This window comes from Thamnophis elegans, chromosome 3 (genome assembly GCF_009769535.1).
Source record: "Thamnophis elegans isolate rThaEle1 chromosome 3, rThaEle1.pri, whole genome shotgun sequence".
Classification (NCBI taxonomy): domain Eukaryota; kingdom Metazoa; phylum Chordata; class Lepidosauria; order Squamata; family Colubridae; genus Thamnophis; species Thamnophis elegans.
The window spans coordinates 112,296,997-112,323,325 of NC_045543.1; the positions used below are offsets into that span (position 1 = coordinate 112,296,997).

Below are 26,329 nucleotides of genomic sequence, written 5' to 3' on the forward strand. Positions count from 1 at the left end.
TCGGTGTTCCGCGCAATTACAATTTGTAATAATAAATGGGCTACATCGCGACTTGGCAGAAGAGCATGTTCCCTAACCTAAAATGTGGTTAGTGCATCCAAGGTCCCTAAGCAGTTTTGTTGAGAAAAGTAAGGAATGCCTATAGGCTGGAAATCTCAAAGATGCTTTTTCAAAAAGCAACTGGGCTGTTTTTCCTTGGAGACGTTTCGCTTCTCATCCAAGAAGCTTCTTCAGACTTCCTTTGGGACAACCATATGGAGACTGAAAATCTCAATATACACACATAAACTGTAAAGTGTCCAGAACCTTGGAGCATGAAGCAAATAGAAAAATACATTTGTTCAAGGTATTGTACTAATTTCTGAGCTACTTAATACATAAAGTTGTGTCATAATATGTAGTCCACACCAGAGGTGATATTCAGCAGGTTCTGACCAGTTCTGGAGAACCGGTAGCAGAAATTTTGAGTAGTTTGGAGAACTGGTAAATGCCACCTCTGACTGCCCCCCATTTATTCTCTGCCTCCCGAGTCCCAGCTGATGGGGAGAAAATGGGGATTTTGCAGTAACCTTCCCTGGAGTGGGAAGGGAATGGAGATTTTACAGTATCCTTCCCCAGCCACACCCACTAAGCCACGCCCACAGAACTGGTAGTAAAAAAAATTGAATCCCACTACTAGGCCACATATATGTTTTTGCAAAAAAACACCCCAAATAACTCACCTACATGAGTCCCTAGCTGACTAGGTTTGGACATTAAGGATAAGTGGGTGGGGCTACATAACATTGGAGAGTCTCAAAGATGATTGTCAGTGGTAAAGCATTTTTGTCCATTGCCAAGGATGCTGCTTGTCAAGCTCCCCCAGATTAGAGTCTTAAATATTGGACAAACTCAGGCTTTGTAGCTATTTTTGGTTTTCATAGTATATGAAGCTTGACATCCACAGGTAAGGGTGTTGTGTGAGCACAGCCAGATTTATAGCGATTTACCTTTATTGTATTTTTTTTCTGTTTTGTGCTTAACCACAGCATAAATATGTCCTGTCAACATCTTTTCCATTATGAACTGATGACTTCACTTTTTTTTTTTTTTTTTTTTTTTTTAACTGTATAAAATATTTTATTCAATTTTCACATTCCATTTGCAATCATTTATATACAGGGTATTTACTATAAGAAAAGAAAAAAAAAGAAAAAGGGAATAAAACGAACAAATAAAAAGGAAACACAACTCATCATTCACAACCCCACCTAACCCTTGCATCCTCCATACACCCCATCTACCCCCTCCAACTTTCCTTTCTCCCTCTAACACTCCCCTCCTACTTCCCTTTCCCCTCAAACCTTCCTTCTCCCCTTACTCCCCAGACACCCTCCTTACATTCCCCTTACTCCTTCCTTACTCCTCCCTCTTCCTTCCCTCTACCTCCCTCCTTGGTGTATGCCTTTATTCGAGTATTGTTTGATCTGATAAAAGTAAAGTGAACCAAGGAAAATAATAATAATAATAAAAAAAAAGAACCACCGTATATAAATACATTCTTGTTCTTATTAAAACTATATTAACACCCCCCCACCCCACCCCCCACAATCCCCATCCCTAATCCTCCCGGCTTCCCAGGGCCCACACCTGGCACTACCTTCTATCTAAAATATCTTGTATACATATGGATTAAAAAATAAAAGTAATATATCAAAAAAAAAAGAAAAGCAGAGAAAGAAAAAAAAAAAGAAAAAAAAGAAAAGAGAAAAGAGAAAAAAGAAAAAAAAAACAAAAAAAAAAAACCACTCTTCGTGTTGATCTCAGCCCCCCATCTTTATCTATGCTTAAATAGTATAAATCATTCTATCTATATTTTATTCTCATCTCTTACTTCTTTGCTATTTACCCCGACCTTCTGTAGGCTCTCCCGTTCCCTTCCTAAACCTCATGATCCCTTCCAATAAGATTTAAGCAGCGTGGTTCATGCCATATATTCAAATATAACTTTACAGACAAGTAATCAAACTTTCCCTTCTAGTAAAATTTAAACAACGTAAATGATCTTTCTTTACCCCTTTTTCAAACAGTAATTCAAAATAATCTAACCAGATTTCCCCTTCTTAGTAAAGTTAAGCAGCGTAGATCAGATATTACTTTACACAGGAATCAATTTCTATCTTAAGATAATTCCAACCAACTTCCCCTTCTAATAGAATTTAAATAACTTAGTTCATTCCACATGTATTTTACCCTCATCCCCCACTTGTCTGATATTTACCACTATCAAATTTATACTACCATTTGTTTAAAATATAACTCAGAGCGATTTGTAGCATGAATCATTCCACATATTCCGATAATACTTTCAACAAGAGTCAGTTAACCTTCTATTTTAAGGTAGTCGCTTCTAACAAAGTTTAAACAACATAAATCATTCCGCATTCTTTTTACAGTTATCTTAAGATAATCCCAAGCGGCTTCCTGTTCTAATAAGCTTTAAACAACATAAATTTTGCCCTCTTCCCTTGCTTGTCTGATATTTACCTCAAATAACGTAGTTCATTCCACATGCATTTTACCCTCATCTCATGCTTGTCTAATATTTACCACTATCAAATTTATACTAGCGTTTATTTGAGATGTAACTCAGAACTATTACAACCAACTTTCCCTTCAAATAAAAGTTAAATAGCATGGATCATATTCAAATAATACTTTCAGCAAGAGTCAGTTAACCTTCTATTTTAAAATAGTCCCCTCTAACAAAGTTTAAACAACATAAATCATTCCGCATTCTTTTAACCACTATCAAATTTATGCTAACATTACTTTAGAATCTAGCTCAAAGTAGTTTCACCCAGCTTTCCCTTCTGATAAAAATTAGTCCACTTTTTCTACCGGAGAGAGGTCTCAAACCCCCATTCAGTCCTCAACTTTAGGAAGTCTTTTGAAGTATCTAAATTCTCGATCTGCGTTCTTCTGCTTCTCCGAGGGAGGAGGGGCTACCCCCTCCATCTTGCAGCCGCATGGCCAGCCGTTTGCTTTCTCCTTCTGCTTGTCTCTCCTCTCTTCCAAGCGCGTCAGGAAGTCCCGCCTTCAGAATCCTAGAATAGAAATCTTGAGCCTCCGAAACAGAGTTAAGACGAAATCTTTGATTCTCAAATGTAACCGTGATGCCGGCAGGGGCCTCCCATCTGTATCGAATCTGTTGACTCCTAAGCTCTTTAGTTAAAAAAGTGTAATCCCTTCTTGCTTTCAACATCTGAAAAGGTATATCTTTGAAGACAATCACGTCCTGGTCATCAACTCGGAGACTGTTATTATGAAACTTTTGCACAATCGCGTTTCTAGATTCTTTTGTAGAGAAATGTATAATTATGTCCCTCGGGAGCTGTCGCTGTTCCGCTATCAATGAGTTCTGGCGATAGATTTTCCGAATCTGCCAATCAAAGTTAAATCCCGGGCTTCCCAGCGCATGGCTGAAGGCTTCAGCAAAGGTCTGTTTCAAATTCTCTTGCTGCTTTTCACGGAATCCTCTGACTCTTATTGAAAATGCCTTCCTATCAAAATTTAGCATCATAAGCTGTTCTTCGTTATTTCTAATTTTTTCTTGTAAAATTTGAATATTGGTAGTCAAATCAAAATTAGCCTTCTCCAGACTTTCCAATTTGTTCTCTATTTCAGCAGAGTAATCTGACAGGGCAGACACGGCTGCAAACGTATTCGCCTTCATTTGATTAACTTTAGATTTTAGATCATCATAAAGTTGCAATACAAATTCCTTAAGTTCTTGCTTAAAGGCATTAAAGATTTTAAAGAGATATTCCTGTGTTAAAACTTCTCCAGTAGAGGGCGTAGGAGACAAAGGCTGTATTTCCAAAAAAGATTCTTTAAATTCTTTAGACACATTTGTAGCAAGACGCTTCTTTGATCTGGGTGCCATAATAAATAAACAAGTAAGCAGCGCTTCGCTCCCCTCTATTTCCAAAGAAAAAGAGTTTATTTTGTTAAGGAGCGGTCTGCAGAAAGATAAGCCCGGCTAAGTACATCCAATAATCATCCACGGAGAGAAATCGCCATTTTGAAGTCTATTTAAACAAAGAAGTCTTTAAGACGAATGGTGCTGGTATTTAAGATAGTAATAAAAGCATAAATCTCACAGGGGTGGTACCCTCCCGTATCAAATCTAGCTTGAAAAAAAACTTTGTTTTGTCCTGGGGGGGGCTAGCCTGTCTGGGGCTGCCAAAAAAAAAAAGGCAGCTGAGAAGAACTGGCCGGAGATAAAAGCTCCGCTTCGGCTGGATCTAATCTCTTCCACAGCCAAAAAAAGAAAAAGGCTGTGGCTTACGAATAGACCCTAGTCTACGGAGCTATCCTCCCTGCCCCTTTCTTAGCCAAAAAGGGGTGCTATCTATGATCTTATTTAGATATACAGACCAGATCTCTGAGGAGCTCGGTGGAGCCCTCCTCGGCAACAGGCCACGCCCCCAGGAAGCCACTCATGACTTCACTTTCATAGTAAGAGCCAAGGTGGCACAGTGGTTAAATGCAGCACTGCAGGCTACTTCAGCTGACTGAAGTTCTGCAGTTTGGCTGTTCAAATCTCACCGGCTCAGGGTTGACTCAGCCTTCCATCCTTCCGAGGTGGGTAAAATGAGGACCCGGATTGTTGTTGGGGGCAATATGCTGACTCTGTAAACCGCTTAGAGAGGGCTGAAAGCGCTATGAAGCAGTATATAAGTCTAACTGCTATTGCTATCTTATCAAAACTACGAGAAAGGCTGAAGTCACTTTCCTTATGCTGTATAGTTGTTAAAGTGGATTTTTCTCCCTCAGGGTAAAAAGATTGAGAAAGTATCATTTTGGGAAAAGATACAACTACTTTAAGATGTTGCATGTAGGTGCTATGTTGCACTCCTGAATTCTCCAGAGCACCTTTCAGATATCTAAATCAGAGTCATATTAATTACACACATCAAGCTGAAATGTCTATGATTCTGATAAAAATATTTACAATAATGTGGTCAGTATTTCAGAGGTTCACTCATCACTAATCATAATGTTCACTTACAGGTAACAAATGTATTTGAAGTGCAAACCTCAAAAGTTAATGTTGTTAAAATAATGTGTGAACTCACAACTGTAGGCATATATTTAAATTTTCTTCAGTTAGGAATGAACCATTTGTCCAAGAAATAGTCTTTAGCTGGGAATTTACTGATTTTTCAAGAGAAAAGGCTACAAATAAACATTTGTTCTCAGATGTGATGCAATTAACAGAGAGAGGCCCCAAAAGTTATTAGTCTAGAAACACTAGTTTCAGTGAAGTCTGATCATTACTCTTCCAATGCTGGGTTTGATCTGAATGTTATATCTAAAAGGAATTTTACAATTCAGAGGTCCCTTCAGTTACCATTGAATTGAAAGCTGAGGTATATTGTGCTACACTAAAGGTACTACATTTTCAGGATTTTTTTCACTGAAAGTTAAAATGTTAATTACGAATACCTCTAGGGCTACAGGAAGTATCATAAAAGATCTGCAGGAAATAGTCCCTCAGAATTTATTTTTGGTCATGCTTGCCAAGGAAAATATTTTGTAAATGGTCAAGCCCCTTGACTGACAATTTATAAGAATTCCCATAACACAATCCAAAATTTTCAGATATGGCCACTGTTCCAAAAACATTCTAATAGCTTATCTTACAGATTGGGGGGAGGGGGGATTATATAATGTTATATTTATATATTTATAGTTGTTCAAATTATAGAAAATATTTAAAAAGCATTACAATAAAGATACAATCAAATTATTGTGACAACATACACATGTAACATAATTATTTAAAGGCAAGTCTTTCAAATAAAAAGTCAGTGATGATCAAAAAACAGGCTGGGTTTACATATTTATTTGAGGTGAATTGGCAGTAGCTTAATATGTTATGTGAACCTTGATTATGGCTTGTAAACAGTGGACTAAAATATATCTAAAGGTGAACCATGGCTTAATACGATATGTGAACCTAGTCACTAAAAATATAGAACTGTTTTTCCATAAATTTGATGTTCTCAGCAAAAGAAACTTTACATCATATTACCTAATCACTTATACCAGTACATGCAGTATTTGCCTGAATGCACTTAAGAATCAGTGTGAACCCAACACTAATTTATATTGTGCACACATGTACTGTATAAGGTAGTTACGATTATTCTTCAACTTTCTGATAAGGAGATCTGGTGAAATGGTCACATGCAGTGTTTTTATATACATATGTAGTTCTAATCCAATATACCTACAGGTTAATATTTTCTACCAATGTAGATCAATGTATAAAAGAGACCTCCCGTTTCCTAAGAGAACAGGTTTTGTTTGATCATGAAATCATTCTTTCAAATATATACATGCATAAGGCAATTGATTTTTTTAATGAAGATTTGATTGAATCCCATTATGTTCTCTTTTTGATCAATCTACATGAACAGAAAATGATACATGATATCAATTTTTACTATCTGTACCCTATGAAAATGTGGTCCAGAAGAAATAGAAATCAATAAGCCAGACATTTATCCAAGGGAAAAACATTTCAGCAATCATTCAATGCTGCAGATAAATTAGTACATGATTGGATTTTAATGCAAATCCTAAAATGTTCCCTCAAACTTAAAAATGAACCCGAGCTATAAAATATATAGTGAGAAACTGAAACCCTTAATTTCCATCACATACAAATATAGTCTGTGGTGTCTGAAGTTGACATGACTTGAAGCCTAACTGCATCTGGAAAGTGAAAGGTACCATTTTCATACTACAAACAAGCAAGGAGAGACAATTTAACAGGGAATGAATAAGCTTTGATTTAGGCAAAACCTCTTTCTAGTGCTCCACCAGTGAGGAAGAGCATAATAAAAGAAGCTATTTTTTTTTAAAAAGGTCTTAAAAAAGAGAAAAAGTCTTCTGCTGAAAAGTAAACAGCATGCAAAACACTGAACACACAAATGAAAAATGTTTTTTATCTTACTGAAACAATCCTGACAACGAACTAAATTAAAAGGCCAACTTAGAAAAGAGAAGAAAATGGAATTTAAAATGGAGAATATTTTCAGAAAACAGCAGCAGGAGAGTGATAGAATTATGCAGAAGGGCGATTAGTAGGTCCTGCTAGCAAAGCAATCTGTGAAATGATAAACTGGAGGAAGCCTTTAAAAGAATGTAATAAGGCCTTCTGTTCACAGATGGAGACTGCTGAATACAATCCATCAACAATAAATTATATATTTACTTATTACTTAAATGGTAAAATTTCCTGAATTAAGGTTGAATTATAGTTCACTGCAGGTGTTCCACAAATACCTAAACCCTTGCATATTTGCAGCTCTTCCTTCTGCTTTCCATCAATAAGCAGCTTTTGCATTTATGTTTATTTGTATCCCTGATATAAAAATTATAAAGGAGTCCTTTAAAAGTTCCTTATATTCTATGGAACACAGACGGAGTTTTAAGAGTCCTAAATTATGAAATGAAATGTTAAGGAAGTTGTTGTTTTTTTAGACAGATCTACATTTTCTTAAAATGCTATATATTATTTCATATTTACTGTCTCTTTGAGGTTGTGATGTTTATTTTCTTTAGATCCTGTGGAACGGGAAGTTGGCTTTCTGCTGGGGTTTGTATTGGGAGCCGAAGAAAAGTCATCCTGACAACACGAACATTCAGGAAAAATCCATTCTTGGGGTTTTAACTCTTGTTTGTACTGACTGTTCTTAAAAGTAACCTTTTCCTCTGAAAATGTACTTTCATTCCTTTGCTGCAAAGCATTTTCTTTATCTTCCAGTGTCCGAGCAAGCATATAACTAACCTTCCTTTGATGAGCCAACATCTCTTCCTTATCGTTCAGCTATAACAAAAAAGAAAATAAAAATAAATATTGCTGTCAAACTGACGGTCTATCTTCTGAGGCACATAATATTATTAATACAGACACTGAAACCATGTAAGAGATACCAACCAGGTCTGTTAGTGTCCTAATGATCTCCAGTGGATTATCCAGTTCTTCTACTTTCTTACTCTCAGGGCCAGAAGCAAGCATGCCCATCAGCTTTTCTCTCAAGCTTTTTCTTTTTTCTTGAAACAAGGAAAGAAAGAAAAAATATGGGGGTAGATATGGTATCACTGGGAAAAAATCTAGATATTGAAAACTATATATTTATATGGTTGCCCATCTGACCAATGGGACTCTAGGTGACTAAAAGCAATTGAAATACAATACGTTTGTATGTGCATTGAACAAGGAAGAACTTATCTTGATAAAATCAAGACCTTCTTAACAATCATTTATATCTTAATCTTTTTGTGCCATGAACCTTTTGACAGCCTCGTGAAATCTATGGACCCTTTCTTGACTATGCCGCAATTAAAAACTAGTGAAAATAAAAGTGTACTTTTTTTTTTCTCATCCATGTTTGCAGACTTGAACTGTATCACCAAGTTAAGAATCCCTGACTTAGATGAAGCTTTTGTAAATTATGTACATATCTCCAACTCTAGATACTACTGTATTTTTCAGAGTATAAAACAAACTCTTTTCCATCAAAAAAGAGGCTGAAAATCTGAGTGCATCTTATACACTCAAAACAATTTTTTTTTGCCTCCCGAAACCCTGCCCCCTTCACCAAAATGACCGTGGATAGCTTTTAGGAGGCTTTCAGAGTGCTCCTGGCAGCTGGGGAGGGCAAAAATGAGCAAAAAAGTCTTATTTTTTGCTCGTCCCCCCTCCCCCCCCCCCGAGCACTCTACAAGCCTCCTAAATACTATTCATGCCCTTTTTTTGGGGGGGGAAACCGGGGCCCATTTTCACAAAAAATTAGCCATTTTTGGAGGTCTGCAAAGTGCAGAAACTTTTTTTTTTAATCTTCAAAATCTTGGTACGTCTTATACTCTGAAAAATACGGTATATTCTTAAACATATTCCCAATCCTGTTATCTGTGTAATAGGAAATTATGAGTCACTGGCGTAGGATGCCATTTAATTTTTTAATCATCAGAGGACATCACTTGCCATATCTATTGCAGTGCTTAAGCAGAACTAGGCAAAAAGTTGTATTTATCCAAGGCAAAAAAGGCTGCTAGACCTACACTAATGCTGGAGAACAACTGGCATTCATAATTCTGAGACACACCCTGATAGTTAATCTACAGTTTGGCCATGAATTAATTAATTCATTATCCTTTTTGGTAAGTTATACCTATGCTATTCTATTTGATATACTTCTACATCAAATTAGTCATTAAATAATCAGATAACATGTATATGTGAATCAAGAACATATCTACTTCTATGGTCAGAGTGGAACAGGAATCCATTCATTATACAGCCATTGAATAATTTAAAAAATACACATCTGCAGAGAACCCATCCAGTGGACTCTGACAAACTTTCCAAAATATGCTTTAACCTAGCAGATAAGTGTGATCCAGCTCAACTTCTGAGTCAGTCAACTTTCCAAAATTATTTCACAACATGACTTTTTTACTCCTTGCCTGGGAGGCCAACTCTCAATGGCCTCCCAGGCAAGGAAAATTTTTAAACAGAGTCCTAGATATTAGTGTTAAAGCTGAGATGGAATTATTGGCTTGAAATAGATCCCTAAATTGATTGCCTAAGGAAAAAAAAACCTATATTTCAACCTGAAAAATACCTATCGCTCAGTCTGTCACAAATTTTAAGAAGGGCCTATGCAAGGGCTTTCGCAAGATTTTAATTGTTGGATTCCTTGGTCAAATATGAGCACTTTTACCTTTTTCCATATTATGAGAAAACCTGAATATACAGTAACCTACCACATAAAATATTTCTCATATTTTGTTCAAATATCAATTATCGTATTTTTCAGATTATAAGACGCACTGGAGTATAAGATACACCAAGATTTTGAAGAGGTAATTTTTTTAAAAAAGTGTTTGCCCTCCCCGGTCCCCAGGAGAACTCTGCAGGCGTCCCAAACCCTCTGCATGCAGAGACTTTGGGAGGCCTACAAAGTGCTCTTGGGGCCGGAGAGGGCAAAAACGGCACACGTGGGGGGTTTGAGAGACAAAAAAGGGGCCATTTTTTAAAAGAAAACAGGCCCGTTTTTTGCAAAAACGGGGCATGCAGAGGGTTTGGGAGGCCTGTAGAGTGCTCCTGAGAGCTGGGGAGGGCTAAATGAGCAAAAAACATCTTGTTTTTTGCAAAAATGGGCCATTTGCAGCAAAAAACGCATGCAAAGAGTTTGGAAGGCCTGCAGAGGGCTTCTGGGGGCTTGGAAGGGCAAAAATGGGCCCATTTTCACACATTTTTGCTCTCCCCAGCCCCCAGGAGCACTTTGCCTCCCAAACCCTCTACACGTCCAGGAGCACCCTACAAGAATCCCAACCCTCTGCATGCGTTTTTTGCAAAAAGACAGGCCCATTTTTGTGAAAAACGGGCACATTTTTTACTCATTTTTGCCCTCCTCAGCCCCCAGGAGCACTTTGCCTCCCAAACCCTCTACACGTCCAAGATACGCGGAGAGGGGTTTTTGGAGGCCAAAAATGCTGTATTCAGTGTATAAGACACATCCAGATTTTCACCCTCTTTTTGGGGGGGAAAAGGTGCGTCTTATACTCTGAAAAATACAGTGTATGCCCTCATTAGGCTTAAATACTTATCATTCCTATTGGAAAGAACAGTCCACTGGTATCAAAATTACAGATTGTCCTATTTCCTCCTGGACTCAAATGTATGTCCAGTGGATATAAAAAGGCTGTACACCCTGTTAAAATGTCAGGTTTTGAGATAAACAAATCATATTTTTCATAATTCTGCAGAATGTTTTCCATCTTGAATATAACCTATAGGCTGTATAATTCAATTAAAAAACAAACTAAAATCTTTTAATAGAGAAAAATAAAAAAGAAGCATGCAATTTAAATAGGTGGGTAGACTTTTTATATCCACTGTATTGTGCGCAGAACTGTTAAGTTTATAATTAAGGCAGTGGTCCTAAGAACCCAATGCATTGAACAAATTGAAGTACTCTGCAAGTGACATTCATTTATCTGATTACTGACTCCATATATGTATATGTATATATGTATACATATATGTATTTTATCACACTATTTCTTCCTATCTTATTCCAGAAATTAGATGATATATTTTATTTCTTTTATTCTATTGATAAGGTCACAAAACCAATCAATCAATAAACTACTACATATGTCAATCAGCTCTATATTCTTGGTAGGACTATGTCTCCTTATTGCTATGTTCAGTAAGGTGAACGCTAATACACATAGATAGCCTCGGTAAGGTCTTTGTCCTAAAGAAAATTGAAATAAAAAAGGTGAATGTTATATGTATGAATCATTTGAATAATGAATTATTTCAAACAAAAGTTTAAATGCTAAGCAATATAGCAATAAGGATTATTTTCAGTATCTCTGAAATATATATGTATACAATAGAAAGAATTACCATCTTCTTTGCTGCTTTTCCACTTTACTGTTTTAGTTTCTTTTCTGCAGATCTTACTCATTTGGGCAAGCCTGAAAGCCTGGTCCTTCCTCCGCATCAGCTGCTGTTCAAAAGCTATTCTGAAGGCATCTGCCATTATATAAGCTTCTTCTTTACTCTTCTTCAGAAGTTCAAACTGTTATATTTTTCAATTAAGATACATTTTAGACTGCACTTTTAAAATATGAATGAAATCCACATATCTATGGTTATTGGAAAACAGTAAGATTATTGCTTCCCCAGTTTAAGCAGAAATCCACATAGAATTTGAATATAATCTGCCCCCCAAATGACACTTAAAAAAAGCTACTGATAGTACAGAGGAGACAAGGTCATTTTAACAAATCATGTTTATATTGTAATTTGAATAGTATAGTTTCAACAAATATGAATATTAGTTACTAATTCTTCAATAAGAGCCATTTCCTAGGCAATGTATTTAGAAAAAAAAACTTTGACAAAAACAGAAAAATTTGCTTGGCTACTCAACACTTACTTCTTTATTAAATCTAACTAATGTCCATATGCACTTACACCTTCAGTTCTATTCTCTGTTGACTCCTAATTAATTTTCTTAGTAAAGCTGGATTTATTTATTTATTTATTTATTTATTTATTTATTTATTTATTTATTATTTGACCAGATCATGTAAAGCTAAAACATTTTAACATGGTGGAATAAAGAGGTAGAAAAGCAAATATCATTATTAGGGGAATAAGGATTTTGCTATATCTGTGGTACATCTCTGTAATGTTTTTATACTTCCCACAGACAGTAAAATTACTCAGCCCACCTTCTGAAAAGGATTAAAGTTAAGCAAAGAGTTCATTGCTGAGAGGGTAGATATATTTCCTACAAAACTAGTTGAACTGGCTTCTTCTGGCAAAGAGACTGAGTGGATGAAAATGTCTTAGCATAATTTGTGGCTGTATTAACTGACACTAATTCTATTGGGTGACTGGAAAAACAGAGAAGTTTGAACAGGAAGCATCCTTTAGCTTGAAAGTCGGCTAAAAAGTGGATGCACAAAAGGAGAAGAAGTATTGGTAAAATTAATGGAAATCTGTTAATTGCCTTCCGTCAATCTCAATGTGTTACATTTTCATGGGTCATCCGTGTAAAACATAACATTTGGAAAATGTTTTTAAATATATAAACCTGCCGTTATTGATATAACTATTCCACTTAAAGCTTCAAGTACGCCAGGAAGTTTAAAAATAAAATAAAAACATATTGATATATTAGCAGCTTAACAATTACATTTTTACAACAGGAACATTTGACATTTTTTCCACATGAAAAGAATGCTTCTAACCTAAGCTCTCATACCTCTTGCTTGAGCTGAAGAAGTTGCTTTCGAGTTGCTGCCGACATTTTGGCACAGGCACAGGGTTCTCCTTCAGGGCCATTGCAAGCACAGGCTCCAAGAACTGCCAACTTCCAATGTAAATGAATGCCAGGAATTATTTTAAAATCCAGATCAAATTGACAAATACACACACCAGCTAGTTTGCATATTTGGAGTTTAGTAGGATATACAAATTTTCCATCATGACTTTGCATGAATTAATCAGCATGGTTGCTTAAAAATACTCTAGTTCTGCATCCCTTGCTTTCCTCCTTAGATTTCTTTCTAAAATAGAATATTAAGTTTTATTTAAATGGACTGAGAGCTTATGATCAGATTGGGCTGTATCCATAAGAGCTCTTTCATGCTTGGCAAGATTTTCTGTTGCGGAAGAGACCTTCAGATTGGTTACTCCATATCATACCAAGCAACATCTTAGTGAAATATAGTGTAACATTGTTCAGTTCCACTTTTCCCCCCAATCAACTCGTCTTACAATTCAAAAGAGGAATTCTGGTTTCTGTTTTTGATTAACAATAGCTGGCTAATTATCTGGATGACAATTCTTGGGACATCTGCTACAATATTATCTCATTTATTCAAAGCTTCATCTTCCTGCTACCAGCCACATGGGAGAAGATAAGAAGATGCCAATACACGTAGTATATACAGTAAGCCCGCTTCTTCTTAATGGATGAAAAGAGAACCACAGTTGCTGTGGTTCTCCATTCATTATATGCACCGAAATCTAATATCAAAATAAATATGGGTATTTCTTGCTCTTAATATGAACCATTAGAATGAGCCATAAGATCTTGCCAAAAGAAATAAAGATTATTTTAAAATACATACTTCCAGACTTGTAACCTCAGTAACACCACTCTTGCTAAGAGATATATTATCCTGAACAAACTTCTGCTGTTTTACATCAAGCATTGCCATCATCTCCAAATGCTGTTGCTCTAAAACTGAAAAAGTTTTTAAAAAATTATTTGCAGCTTACATGGCTTATCTAAAAAAATCCAAAAATTAGAACTTTAATTTCTTTAGAGGCTGAATTTTCTGACTTGAAAATATTCTTATTTTCTAAACATGGATGAAAACACTGCGCATTACAGAAAGAATATAGAGATTGTTCTATTAAGCCTTTTTCCATAAAAGGCATTATCAATGCACACTATGAAAGCCAATACTACATAAAAGTATAAAATGGTAAAGGTTCCCCTAGCACATATGTGCTAGTCATTCCTGACTCTAGGGGATGGTGTTCATCTCCTTTTCAAAGCCGAAGAGCCAGCACTGTCCAAAGACATCTCCATTGTCATGTGGCCAGCATGACTAAAAGTTGAAGGCACACGGAACAATGTTATATTCCCACCAAGGTGGTTCCTATTTTTCTACTTGAATTTGTACATGCTTTCGAACTGCTAGGTTGGCAGAAGCTGGGACAAGCAACAGGAGCTTCCTCCATTATGCGGCACTAGGGATAAACACTAGGAATAAACACTAGGAATAAATACTTGGCATAAAGGTATATCCTAAGACTAATGATTGGAGAAGTTCAAGTTTCTTTTCTTAGCCAGTTTGGTTTAGTGGTTAAGGTGCCAGAGTAGAAACCAAGAAAATGTGAGTTTTAGGCAAAAAGCTGAGATGGTAACTTTAGGCCAGTCACTTTCTCTCAGCCCAACTCAATCCATAGGGTGCATGTTGTGGAAAAAATGGGAAGATAAAAGTGTATTAAAATATTCACTGCCCTGAATTTTTATGAAATAATAAAGGCAGGATGTAAATAAATAAAACATACAAAGCACTATTCATAACCTCCACATTCCAAGAATGCAGCTGGTATATATCCCTAAGATAGTCTTAGTCAATAAAAGGATATAGATCTGCAACTCAGTACTTTATTTGAAAGTATGTGTCAAAAAAAATCTGATAATCTAAGTCAATATAAAGCATTTGGTGAAACTAGATGGTGTGTCCTGGGAACAAAACTATCTATTTGCCTTCTGATAAACCATGTGTGTATGGGGGGGGGGGGGGGTTTGCTGGTCTTGTCACCATGACACTTCTTTTGTGGAAGTGTCCAAAACGAGAATTTCAAATTTATTTACTGCTTCAAAAAGACTCTGATCCCCTGGATAGTAATTCTATCTAATTCTAATATTAACAGAGCTTACTTACGTTGATTTTCAGACTTCAATAGTTTAATTTCCTCAGTTTTCATTTTAACCGTTTCTTTAAATGCAGCATTTTCACAATAAATTCTGTTGACATGGGAAATAACACATTTCAATCACATCTTTAATATGCTTTCTGCCTGGCTGATTAAAGGAATATACTTTAATTTACCTTTCATATTTCTCTGCCCAGGTCTCATCTATATTTTTTAATTTCTCTTGATTAATTTTGATTTCCCACTGCAGAACATTTATTTCCTATAAACATAAAAGAATTGTATTCATTACATTGTTAGTGAAACTGGATTCTGTTATCTAAGATATGTATTATTTAGGATATGATATTGTTTTTGCTCCGCAAGAAAAGAATATTAATGCACAATGGAAGATATATATAATGTTTCTACTACGTCCAATTGCCTGGCAGAACAAACAAACTGCAAAAGAATTTCTACATTGTTCAATTATGTGCTCACTTTCTCCCATTATGATTCTTAAGGCAATCTCAATTGCTGTTTAAAATATTTAAATATTTTTGACAATCCCTTAATAACATTACCTTATTCAATACAATAAGTTTGAAATGACTGAATTCAGACACTTCCTCTCATCTAAATCCGTAATCTTTGCATCTGCCAAACTGGAAAATGCTGTGAATTTGCAGAGGCCAATACAACCTTATTTGCTATATTTTCTTCAGCTCACTAAAGTATAATTAAATTGGTGCCAAATACCAATTCTGCAGTAACAAAAATTCTCCCATACCCAATACTCTATAAAAAAGAACAAAAATAAATAAATAAGTAAATAAGTAAATAAGTAAATAAATAAGTAAATAAATAAGTAAATAAGTAAATAAGTAAATAAATAAATAAATAAATAAATAAATAAATAAATAAATAACATTCCTCTGTTTTCCTGTGTAATTCAAGTTGTATGCATTTGTCTGGATCTATGCAAAAAGTTCAGAGCAGTTGCTATGAAAGAAGCTTCCAACCACAAAATTGGTCTTCCATTTCAGAGCCCCTTGTGAGCTGTGATAGTAAAATGATGGCACATATTTTGCAAATCTCATTTTCTGTGGCATACTTCTGTGGAGGTTAGAATGGGGAAGTGAAGACAGCATAGTCAGGCACAACAAAAAACTAATGGGTGTCCAGAAGTTAAAGTTCCTGTCAATAGGAAAACAGATCACCCACAAGATGAGATGAATTCTGCAAAGAAAACAGTAGTTTCCTTCCAGTTTTAAATAAACTACAGCAAAGCCAGAAAAAAAAAGATTTCACTCTCAAAACCAACTGACCTTGTTTGATAAGTACACAGCTGGTTGCAAAGCAGTGTCAAACATATGTGGATGTTTAATCATAGTTAATTATGACAAGGTAATAAAAAAGATAAAAATATTTAGTAAAAAAATATTTTGTTTCCATTAAAGAACTAATGCATCCTCTGGATTACAACTACATGGACTAGCAAACCAAAACCCAGATGTATGAACTTAAATTGTGTCACCACGTTCATTACTTGGAGAAAAAAAAAAGCATCTTCAAGTTTAGATAATTATCTACATTTCCTCATAGCCACAATAATGTGCTTTCTTTCTGTCTTTGACTTCGGAGGAAATCCCATTGAGATTAAAAAGGGCAAGTCCCACAACCTACTTTTATTCACTTTAGTAACCAGCTGGCCAACCTTGCTGACCTCACATTGTAATGCAACATATTGTTTAAGGCAGTTGCTGCATTCATAGCCATTCCTTTAATTTCTTACTCAGTTTCATCTACCACTAGGAAACCCAACTGCCAACTGCTGTCTTGAATATGTCGCAATGCAGCTTTGGTGTTCCAACTGTCATTTTTAATATGAGCCTGACAACAAAGAATTATTGACTTCAGACATATTTAAAGTTTAAACCTAGTAATCATTGCTTTTGATGTTAGACTGCCCATTAATTACTGGAAAAATCTTACTTGATTCAGACTCTTCTAGATGACAAACTATATTCAACTAATACCTGAGCATTCATGGCCCCTGCAACCAGAATCAGTTCAATACTTGTTATCTATGCTCCAACAAATAACTCAGTTCCTTCTGAGCTTGCTAGATTTCAGCTGGTCAACTTGCCAGGGACTTCTCCCAACATTCTGATTTTTTCATATAGTTGGATACACATAATTTCCCTTTTTACATTTGACAGTTCTGTAGAATCTTTTAATGCTAATATTTATCACTTGGACCTCTTTGATGAGATCTATAATCCCGTGTCCAAAGCCCCCAACAGAAATATTAGTCTGCTCAAATAAGATGTCCAGTCTTTCTCACTACTATAGCCAAAAATGTCATGGATATTCAGAGTCCAGCAATATTCAGAGGAGAGGGCAATCCAAGAAAATACCTCCCATAACTTGGACAAAGCAGATTGGCTGTGTAGTGTCCTTTAAAGACTACTTCTCCTAGAATGCAGACCTAGAATGTCTGCATTGAAAGTCATGTGTTGAGATAATAGGGAAGACACTACTTTCATGCTAGAACACTTTAGAATGTTTTCAGCCTGTTTTTAAGAACAAACCAGCTATGAGAACAAAGCTATGCCAAGGTTAGCAGGGTTCATACTGTGGTAAGATAGATATATTGATAAATCCTCTGCTTGTAATAGGTTAACCAAAGTATATAAAACACAATAGGAAAAGTACATCAGAGTATTCAGTGTAGATCAATGGCTACAGAACAATACCAGCACACTAAAATAAATGGACTTAAGTATGCTTAACCTGCATTGGTTGTAATTTAAGGCCACTGTCTCATACAATACCACATTTCTACTTTTTCTTCTTTTTAGGAACAATATTAGATACATTCCAGAGGTGGGTTCCTACCAGTTCGCACCTATTCGGTAGAACCGGTTCGTCAAATCTACCGAACCGGTTAGAAGAGGTTCCACCAGTGGGCCTGGAAAGCAGCCCACACCTACATAAGAGGTTCCAAAAAATTTTGAAGCCCACCACTGACTATCATGCTCATATTTATAAAACTCAGTGCCTCTGTGAAAGGTAAGGATGACTACTGCATTTGTGGTGCAATCAGAACATTGTGTGTGTTGAAGTTGTTTTAATGCAAACCAAAGATGACTTTTTTACATCATATTCTTATGCATGCCAGTGCTGTGTGTGAGATAATTTAAGGTGGTTCTGACAAGTGTCGGCATCTTTATATCCGGTCACATAGGCGGCAAGCCATTCCCACAAAGGAAGCCACACCCACAGAGTAGGTTCGAACAATTTTTGAAACCTACCACTGATACATTCTTACCTTTTCTAAGGCTCGCTTTTGTTGCTCTGATTTTATAAATACTGCTTTAGTATGAGTGGTAGCTTTGTCCAAAACAGCCTAACAAATATATAAAACAAAAATTGGAAATATTCAATATCAGATTGTCTTAAATGTGCAATCAATGCATATAAGTTGAGATAATCAACAAAAAGCTGTTGCTCTACCACAAAACAATAATATATATTTAAAAAATTAAAACATGTTATTATTGCAAGTGCAATATTACAGACCATATGAAGACAAGAATACACTTCTTGCTTTGAAAAAAAGTATTATAAGAAGAAAAAAAATACCAAACAGATAGGGCAGGATGCCAGAAATTGTAAAAGTGTAAGTGTATAAAAATACTAAAAACTAGGGATAACACTGGTTTGTTTTCTGGTAAATGTGTGCTTTGTGACTCTCTATCTTTCTCTGTGATAGTCATTTATGAGAGCAGCAAAAATATGCTCCAAAAATTCCAGATGTTTTCACTGTCCCCAAAAGGTTTTCTAGCCTGCTCTACAGCAGGGTTTTTCAAATTGTATTCTGCCAAAATCCTAGTTTTTGCAAGAACTTGATTAGGTTTGATAAAAGACTAAGACCAAAAAAAAAAAAAAACCCCAAACACCAGGCTCTTAGGGGTGTCCATAGCAATTTTTCTAAGGTACAACAGAAAAGGCTTTGTTTGTAAGCTGACATTCAGAACTACTGTCCCTCCTCCCAGTGGTGACATTTTTCTGTCCGAGGGACAGTTTTAAAACTTTAGGCCTCAAATTAGACACAGATGAAGCAAGCCTTAGGGAGACTCCACTCCTTTAATGAAAGGTATATCAGTATGAGTAGATTTTATACATACATAAATACACACACACACACACACACACGTTTATATAGTGTTGACATTAAAAATTATGTTACCGTTTCATCTTCATATAAAGAAAATAAACTCTAATTTACTGTTAGCATTACATATTACTTATAAATACTAATATAGTTGTTACAACATTTTGAAGTTTTGTTCAATTTACCATGCTCTGCAGAATTTTTAAAGCTTGTTCTTTGCCTTCAAGTTGTCTTTGAGATGCTTCCAATTCCACTCTTAAAATTTCTACTTCCTAGAAAGAAAGAAAATAAGTTTGGTTAATAAAAAACTAGGTATAAAGTATGGAGTCCTTTACATTAGTGAAAATTATTTTTAGTTGTGGAATTTAACTTTTATTAATTACATTAAATATTAACAATGTTATTAATTATTAATTAAAAGTTACATTACTGCAGCCATTGCTGCTCTCAGTAATATAAAAAAATACCTCCTTATAATCACAGATATAACTATAAAAATAAAAAATCATAAAAATTCCCAAAAAACAATAGCACATAACTACAGTAACTAATCAATATGTCTATTAACTCAAAGTGGTTTCCTGTAGTCCTCAAAAATGTTCAGTTCCTGGGTGCATCTATAAATCTAGTCTGAAACCATATCCAAAAATGATTTATCTATTACATTTCATTGTGCAAAAATATTCTTTGTAGGAGACCAATATTTGGAATACAGACCTTCCATGTCATTAAAGGCTGAAATGAAGAAAAAAACAAACCTGAATTCAGCTTGAAATTGTGAACAACCCCAGAGATGAGCTGGGATACTTGCTGTAACTCCTTTTATAAAGCAGTTGGCACGAGTTTCAATTATCAGAGGAAGTGGGAGGAAAACTAAAGGAATGTTTTTCTATAAGGAAGATCCACCAGCAGCTATTGCCAGCTTGAAACAAACTTTATGCTTCAAGTCACTTATCACATAATACTGTATGCCGGGGTAGTCAACCTTTTTATACCTACCGCTCACTTTTGTATCTCTGCTAGTAGTAAATTTTTCTAACCGCCCACCAGTTCCACAGTAATGGTGATTTTATGAAAACCTAATGAAAATTTTTAAATAATGCTATGAATTTTTTTTAAAAAGTCAATTAAATTAAAAAAAGGAAAGTGCTTCAGCATCGGACAAAACCCCTACCGCCCACCATGAAAGCTGGAACGCCCACAAGTGGGCGGTAGGGACCAGGTTGACTACCACTGCTGTATTCTATTATCTATTATAATAATAGCTTCACTTTAGAAAGCAGAAAACACCATAGATCTCTCATGCCAGTAAAATCAAATATGAATTATTACCAGCATATACAATTTCTTTACATACATCTCTAAATTCATGACATTTTAAAAATAATACCCACAATAGCTTTATTTAAATTCATATATTATAAAATCATGCCCGTCTTTTTAACTTTATAGCAACCATTACTTTCATTTTCTACTTCTTACAAAACTCCATAGGCCATCAGTATTATGTTTTTATTTTTTCCTTCTAGAAGAAGAGGAAGATATTGTTCATGTCTAAGGAAAGGAAAGTACCATATTAGAGGCATCTGAATATTTTAAATTAATTTAAATATTTAATGTAAAAATAGTTAAAATTAAATTAATTTATAAAACAACTATTTTTTTTGGTTCCAGAATAAACTCCAAAAACTAAACACAATGCTGTGTGTGTGTGCACCAGGGGTAGGTTTCAAAAATTTTTAGAACCTCTTCTGTAGGTGTGGGAGTGGCTTGCCAGCCATGTGATTGGGTGGGCATGGCCAACTTGTAAAATGTGGCAAAGCTCACTTAACAACGCTCTTGCTTAGCAACCAAAATGTTGGCTCAGAAATTCTGGCATTTGAAGCACACAAGTCTTAAACCTGTCAGGTTACAAGACCCTTGCACCCCTAATCCTTTAGGGGAAAAAAACCCAGGGGTGTTCAAACTTGACAGCTTTAAGACTTGTGGACTTCAACTCCCAGAATTCCTCCTCCAGTCATGTTGGCTCAGGAACTCTGACATTGAAGTGTGCAAATCTTAAAGCTATCAAATTACAAGACCCTTGCACCCCTAACCCTTTAGAAAAAAAAACCCAGGGGTGTTCAAACTTGACAGCTTTAAGACTTGTGGACTTCAACTCCCAGAATTCCTCATCTTGCTCTTCATCTTGATGATGTGAGGATGGGCAGGGGGAGGAAGCTGGAACTGGTTCTACACAGCACTGTAGATTTGTGGCACCTCTTCTATAGAAGAGGTTAGAACTGACAGGAACCCACCCCTGGTACGCGCGCACGCGCACACGTGTATTGAAAATAGTGACATTCAAAAATATAACACAGTAGTAGTAGTACCTTACCTCTAAAATTTCTTGGAGACGTTGTTTCAATTCTTCATTTGATGCCTCAGAATTGAGCTCTGAATTACAACAGAAAACAAACTGTTTGTGTATTTTTATTAAAGTGGGCAACAATCAGTAATTGGGAAGAAAACATAATCCTGCTTAATTGTTTCAGATGGCAGAAAAAAACCTGAGTGATCCTTTAAAGGGTAACAATACTTGCTTATCATGACTGATAAAATTTACTGGCAGCAATATTATCATTGTAGTAAAAACTAAGCTCAAACCCAAAGGACATGCATTTTAATGCTTGAGATCAATATTCATAGATTTATTTTAATATTTAAAAAATAGCATAACATCCAGTTTCTTTACCTTTGAACCTGAAATAAATATTATGATTTAAAAAGCAATGCTTAATATCAGTGCATTTCAAAATTACTGCCTGTAAAATTTACATGACAACTGTTCATATTTATCATGCAGAAGCATACAATATTTTTTTCAAAAATCTGGAAATACTGAGTACAGTACTAGGAAAATTTGAATTTCCAAATTATGGATCAGGCAAAATTATTTCTTTGACTAACACTGTAACTGTCCAGACAGACCTATTAAACTCTATTCCTGGTATCATTCAAATCTATCTTTATAGATACACATAGATGGAGTTAACTCCTGGGTGCTTAGAATTTATGAATTTGTCCATATTTAATGGAGTCTTGCATCTAACTGGTTGAGTCAGTAAAAAGAAACTGCCCACTTACATGCCAATCCTTATCGCTTTATCACATTTTTTTATTACTACTTCCTCTCTTATGATCCCATTGCCAGGAAGGATAACTTGGAGGAGATCAAACTGAAAACCTCTTATCTAAAATATACCTTCTCAGGCAAACTAAACTGTCAGTTTAAAGGGCCAAGAAATACTAATAAACTTGAAAAAGGCAAGTAAAGCTCTGCAAAATCAAAAGAAAATAACTCCCCAGAAAGAACTGAGTTCATAGAATACTGCCTCTTTGTTTTTCAAAACTCCTATTGTCTTTGTATTCCAGCACCATTACTTCTAATTACATCCTAATTACATCACTGACCTCACTACTGTAGATGCATGTTGGGCTACATCCAATCAAATAAGTTGCAACTGTAAATTCAAATACTTTGCTCCTCTATGCAGATACTTGTATATTCAAATTTGTATAAGTCTATAAAGAGGAGCTGTTATCCCTCCCCCCTTTAAGCCTCTCTATACTTTTAGCACTCTGTCCCAGCCAAATGTTCCCTTGGGAAAATTCTTCTAAAGTTATCTCTTTCAAAGATACAAATTCATTATATTTCAAATTCATGAAAATAGTATTTAAGTGTATTTTTAGCCAAAATAAGACTGCTTTGTGTACTCCCATGCACATATAAAATGATGCATACCCAAATATTTATAATCCAGCTATCACAGCATCACTATAAGCCAAAATGGTACTTTCATTTGAAGAACATACACCCCTGGTCAAAATTATTTCTGAGACTTACGTATTATTTATTTTACTTTGAACATATACATCTGGAAGAATTATAATTAAACTTTCAGTCACCATTTTTAATCAAGGTGATCTAATCAATGGAACTTCTGTATTTAATGTCTACATTTAGGATCAAAACATTTACCAATATTAATTCTGTAAAACTTTTAGACTTTCATCACTTAATAACATTATTAAAAGACTTACCAGAACTGGCTTGTTGTTTACAGATAGCAAATCCATTCCTTCCATTTTTTTTGACTGACATATCATTAAAACTGTTACATTTTGAGCAATGAAAAAATACTGCATCGTATTCTTCTCCATCACTTGGCAAGCTCTTCCTTGCAGAACCGCTTCTAGACCTAACTGTATATTTGTGGAAGCCTTCTGATTCATAAATACCATTATGTTTTTTAAATCCATTTCCCAAATCTCCATGTATCATGTCATCTTCACCTTCTAAGGCATCACACAGTTTGTTATGCATTAGGCCTGCTTCACACATTGGCAATACAAATGATTCCTTATTCCAGGCTTCCACACTTTCTTAAAATCTTCAGGTAAAAGGTATACTAAAAAAAGAAGTTCACAAAAATTTAGAATAGTGTTTAGATTTAAGATGCCTCCAACTTTTAGTTCTAACATGCTTACAGGTGTTTTAGTCCGTATCTTTTTTGATATTCATGTTTCCTAATTGAGCCAAACCTTCCATTTTAAAAATTATTTAACTATGTAAAACATTTTGTTTTTACTGCTTATAAAACAAAAACGATTGCAAATTTAGATTACAGAAGCCTATTGCTATAAAACTGGGCTTTGCTGGCTTAAACACAGCCAGCTGCTTTGTTTATTTAAATCAAAGAAAAACAAATGCCTTAATTTTTTTAAGTCAGCAATTGTAAAAAGGGCACCACGTTATATGTATCTAATTATGCTACAAATCATCCAGTTCTACACTTAAGTGCTTATTTTTTCTACAAAAGAAAATTTGATCATCAAAGTACTGTCACCAGTATGTCCTAAATTACAAACTAGAAATACCCAATGCTTTACAATACATTTTTTCTGATAATTTTTAAGTCAATCAAACCATCTCTTTCCCTTTTCCTTTAATTCAGTAAAACTATCCTTTTTCTACAAGTAATTATTACAGGAACTAAAACCATTATGAACAGCATGCAGGCATTCATCCTCTTCATATTACCCCATACTTTCTACAACTTTTACTGAAAGTTTGATTCTTTGCAGATTTAAGCACAATTAAGTATGTATTGATCGGTTAACAAACACTGATATATTACACAAACAATAACCCACAAATTTATTAAATTGCGACATTCACTGTTCAATAGGCATTATCAGACTCTTTTCTATTATCCCCGATAACGTAAAACCCATTTTAACATTTAATGGGCTACTATAGTAATCTACCATTAGAAAAGATTACAAGTAATACTGATTATATTGTCATTTCGGTAGGGCGCACCTATTCTGCTTCTTATACTATATGCATTTTTTAAAAACCTTATTTGTTAAGCACAGTAGCACTTGATTTGTCTTATAAGCACCTTGCAATCAAACATTCAACAGGTGCGGTTTCCCCATCACCTCCACGATGACCAGAATTAAACCTATTCCTTGTTTCATTACTCGGTCGGGAAAGACAGCCAAATGCCCACTAATCCAACCCAGTAGGAAGCTCCTGAGAGGTATGCATAGCCGGGTGCATTTGAAACCTCCAGCAGAACAGGACACACAAACTGTTCCGCAAACTCTTCCACGAACTCCCTTAGGAGGCCTCCCAGAGGATCCCTATTATAAACGGACGGCAAGCTTTCCACAGAGCCAAAACCCGGGCTTCCGCCTCAATGTGCTCCTCGCCTTCTTCCTCCTTCCCTCCCCCTCGACGATCCCGGAGTTACCTGTCGCGGCTCCCACACGAAGCGTCGGATTCAGGGGGAAAACCAGCTCTCTCTCTCGCCCACCTGTCCGATACGGGTTTCTCCACTTCCTCCTTTGCAAGCTCAATTCTGGTTTGCCCGGTGGGATCCTCCTTCCTCCTCCCGCAGGGCAGAACTTCAACTTTCGCTCGGCTTTGGACCGCAATGCCGACGCCTCCGCACTTCAAGGTTGAGCGCGACTCTCTTGGCTGGATCCAACAGAGGCGGAAGCAGGTTCCTGCTTGCGAAGTCAGGGTCAATCCTCTTGCCACAAACCACGTCAGAGGACGGAAACAAACGAATATCCGACGGTCGAAGTTATTCCAGTTTGATGGACTACATTATGAAAGGAATTTAGGCGGTAACTTTAAAAGAATTTAAGTTTTAAAGAGTTCGGTTCCGTTCTACTGGTTCAGGTAGCCTGTCCATTTAACTAATTGATTGACGGCGACTATTCTATTCTAGATTATCTCTCCCACCCACACCCACCCCAATCTACCTACAGATGCTCGGGAGTTTTCCTATAAACTGTGCAGCGAATTGTTGTATTTTTTGCTATATGGCATATGTTTTAAAATAGTTTGCAGAAAAGAATTCAACGCTTTCTTTTCTGATGGGTGGGGAGAAGCAACATCCATATCAGATTTCCACCAGAGAAATCAATAACCAAAGCTACAAAGTGAATTCTAGATTTAATTATGTACTAGGATACCTGAAATTACTTTTATATATGGTAGGCTACAGTGAAATTTTACATAAATATTTCTTTAAACAACTAATATACTAGTACTAGAAATAATATAGGTTCAGGCAGATGTCTGTGAAATAATGATTTTGTAATTAAGCCATAGTTATAAGTTAAGTCATAAGTTTACATTTCTATTGTATTATGTAAGGCACTGAGTCAAACTGATTGCATTGAGATGGAAATGAAAGTTATTAAATCTTTACCTTTTGTGTCTTTTATTTTAAAAAAACATTTAAATCTTTGTTCTTACATACAGAAAAATGTAATATTAAAGAATGTAATAATTATTTTGCAAATAATCTATATAATACAGTACCAAATAACAAAAGATGCATTATCTAAATTGTTTTGTGTGTGTGTGCCCCTCCCTCCCTCCACCCCCCCCAACATTATCTAAATTGTTGACTGTTCAAAACATTATTCACTAATATTTAATAGTCAAAGACAAGGTTCCAAGAATCACTATGCTTAATATACATAAGATACGTTACATCTTGCAATTGGCCAAGCATCTGCTTTTCAGATAGCGTGAACACAACATCTAACAGAAGTGTCTATTT

General features: G+C 35.6%; 1 protein-coding gene across 2 annotated transcripts; it reads right to left on the reverse strand.

The window, feature by feature from the left end:
- Positions 1–6,201: 6,201 nt before the first annotated feature.
- On the reverse strand, positions 6,202–26,242 carry CCDC125 (coiled-coil domain containing 125). Of its 2 annotated transcripts, XM_032213487.1 has the most exons (12): positions 25,004–26,242; positions 23,286–23,653; positions 21,580–21,638; positions 19,388–19,474; positions 18,357–18,434; positions 15,220–15,305; positions 15,052–15,134; positions 13,720–13,835; positions 12,849–12,956; positions 11,480–11,654; positions 7,994–8,109; positions 6,202–7,882 (listed from the first exon to the last, which is right to left on the reverse strand). In XM_032213487.1, exons 2-12 carry the CDS (start codon positions 23,584–23,586, stop codon positions 7,568–7,570), a joined length of 1,524 nt encoding a protein of 507 aa, XP_032069378.1. In that variant the 5' UTR covers positions 23,587–23,653; positions 25,004–26,242; the 3' UTR covers positions 6,202–7,567. The 2 variants fall into 2 exon arrangements, with proteins under 2 accessions (XP_032069378.1, XP_032069379.1); XM_032213488.1 differs by lacking the exon at positions 18,357–18,434.
- Between the last annotated feature and the right edge of the window lie 87 nt (positions 26,243–26,329).

Excerpts from the sequence above, each read along its gene's own strand:
- CCDC125 (XM_032213487.1), bottom strand. The coding sequence starts at position 23,586 with ATGTGTGAAGCAGGCCTAATGCATAACAAACTGTGTGATGCCTTAGAA. Across the intron at positions 15,306-18,356 it reads AAAAGCGAGCCTTAGAAAAG|GAAATAAATGTTCTGCAGTG; the intron begins GTAAGAATGTAT and ends TTATGTTTATAG. Across the intron at positions 8,110-11,479 it reads GAAAAGCAGCAAAGAAGATG|AAAAAAGAAAAAGCTTGAGA; the intron begins GTAATTCTTTCT and ends CCTTGTTTCAAG.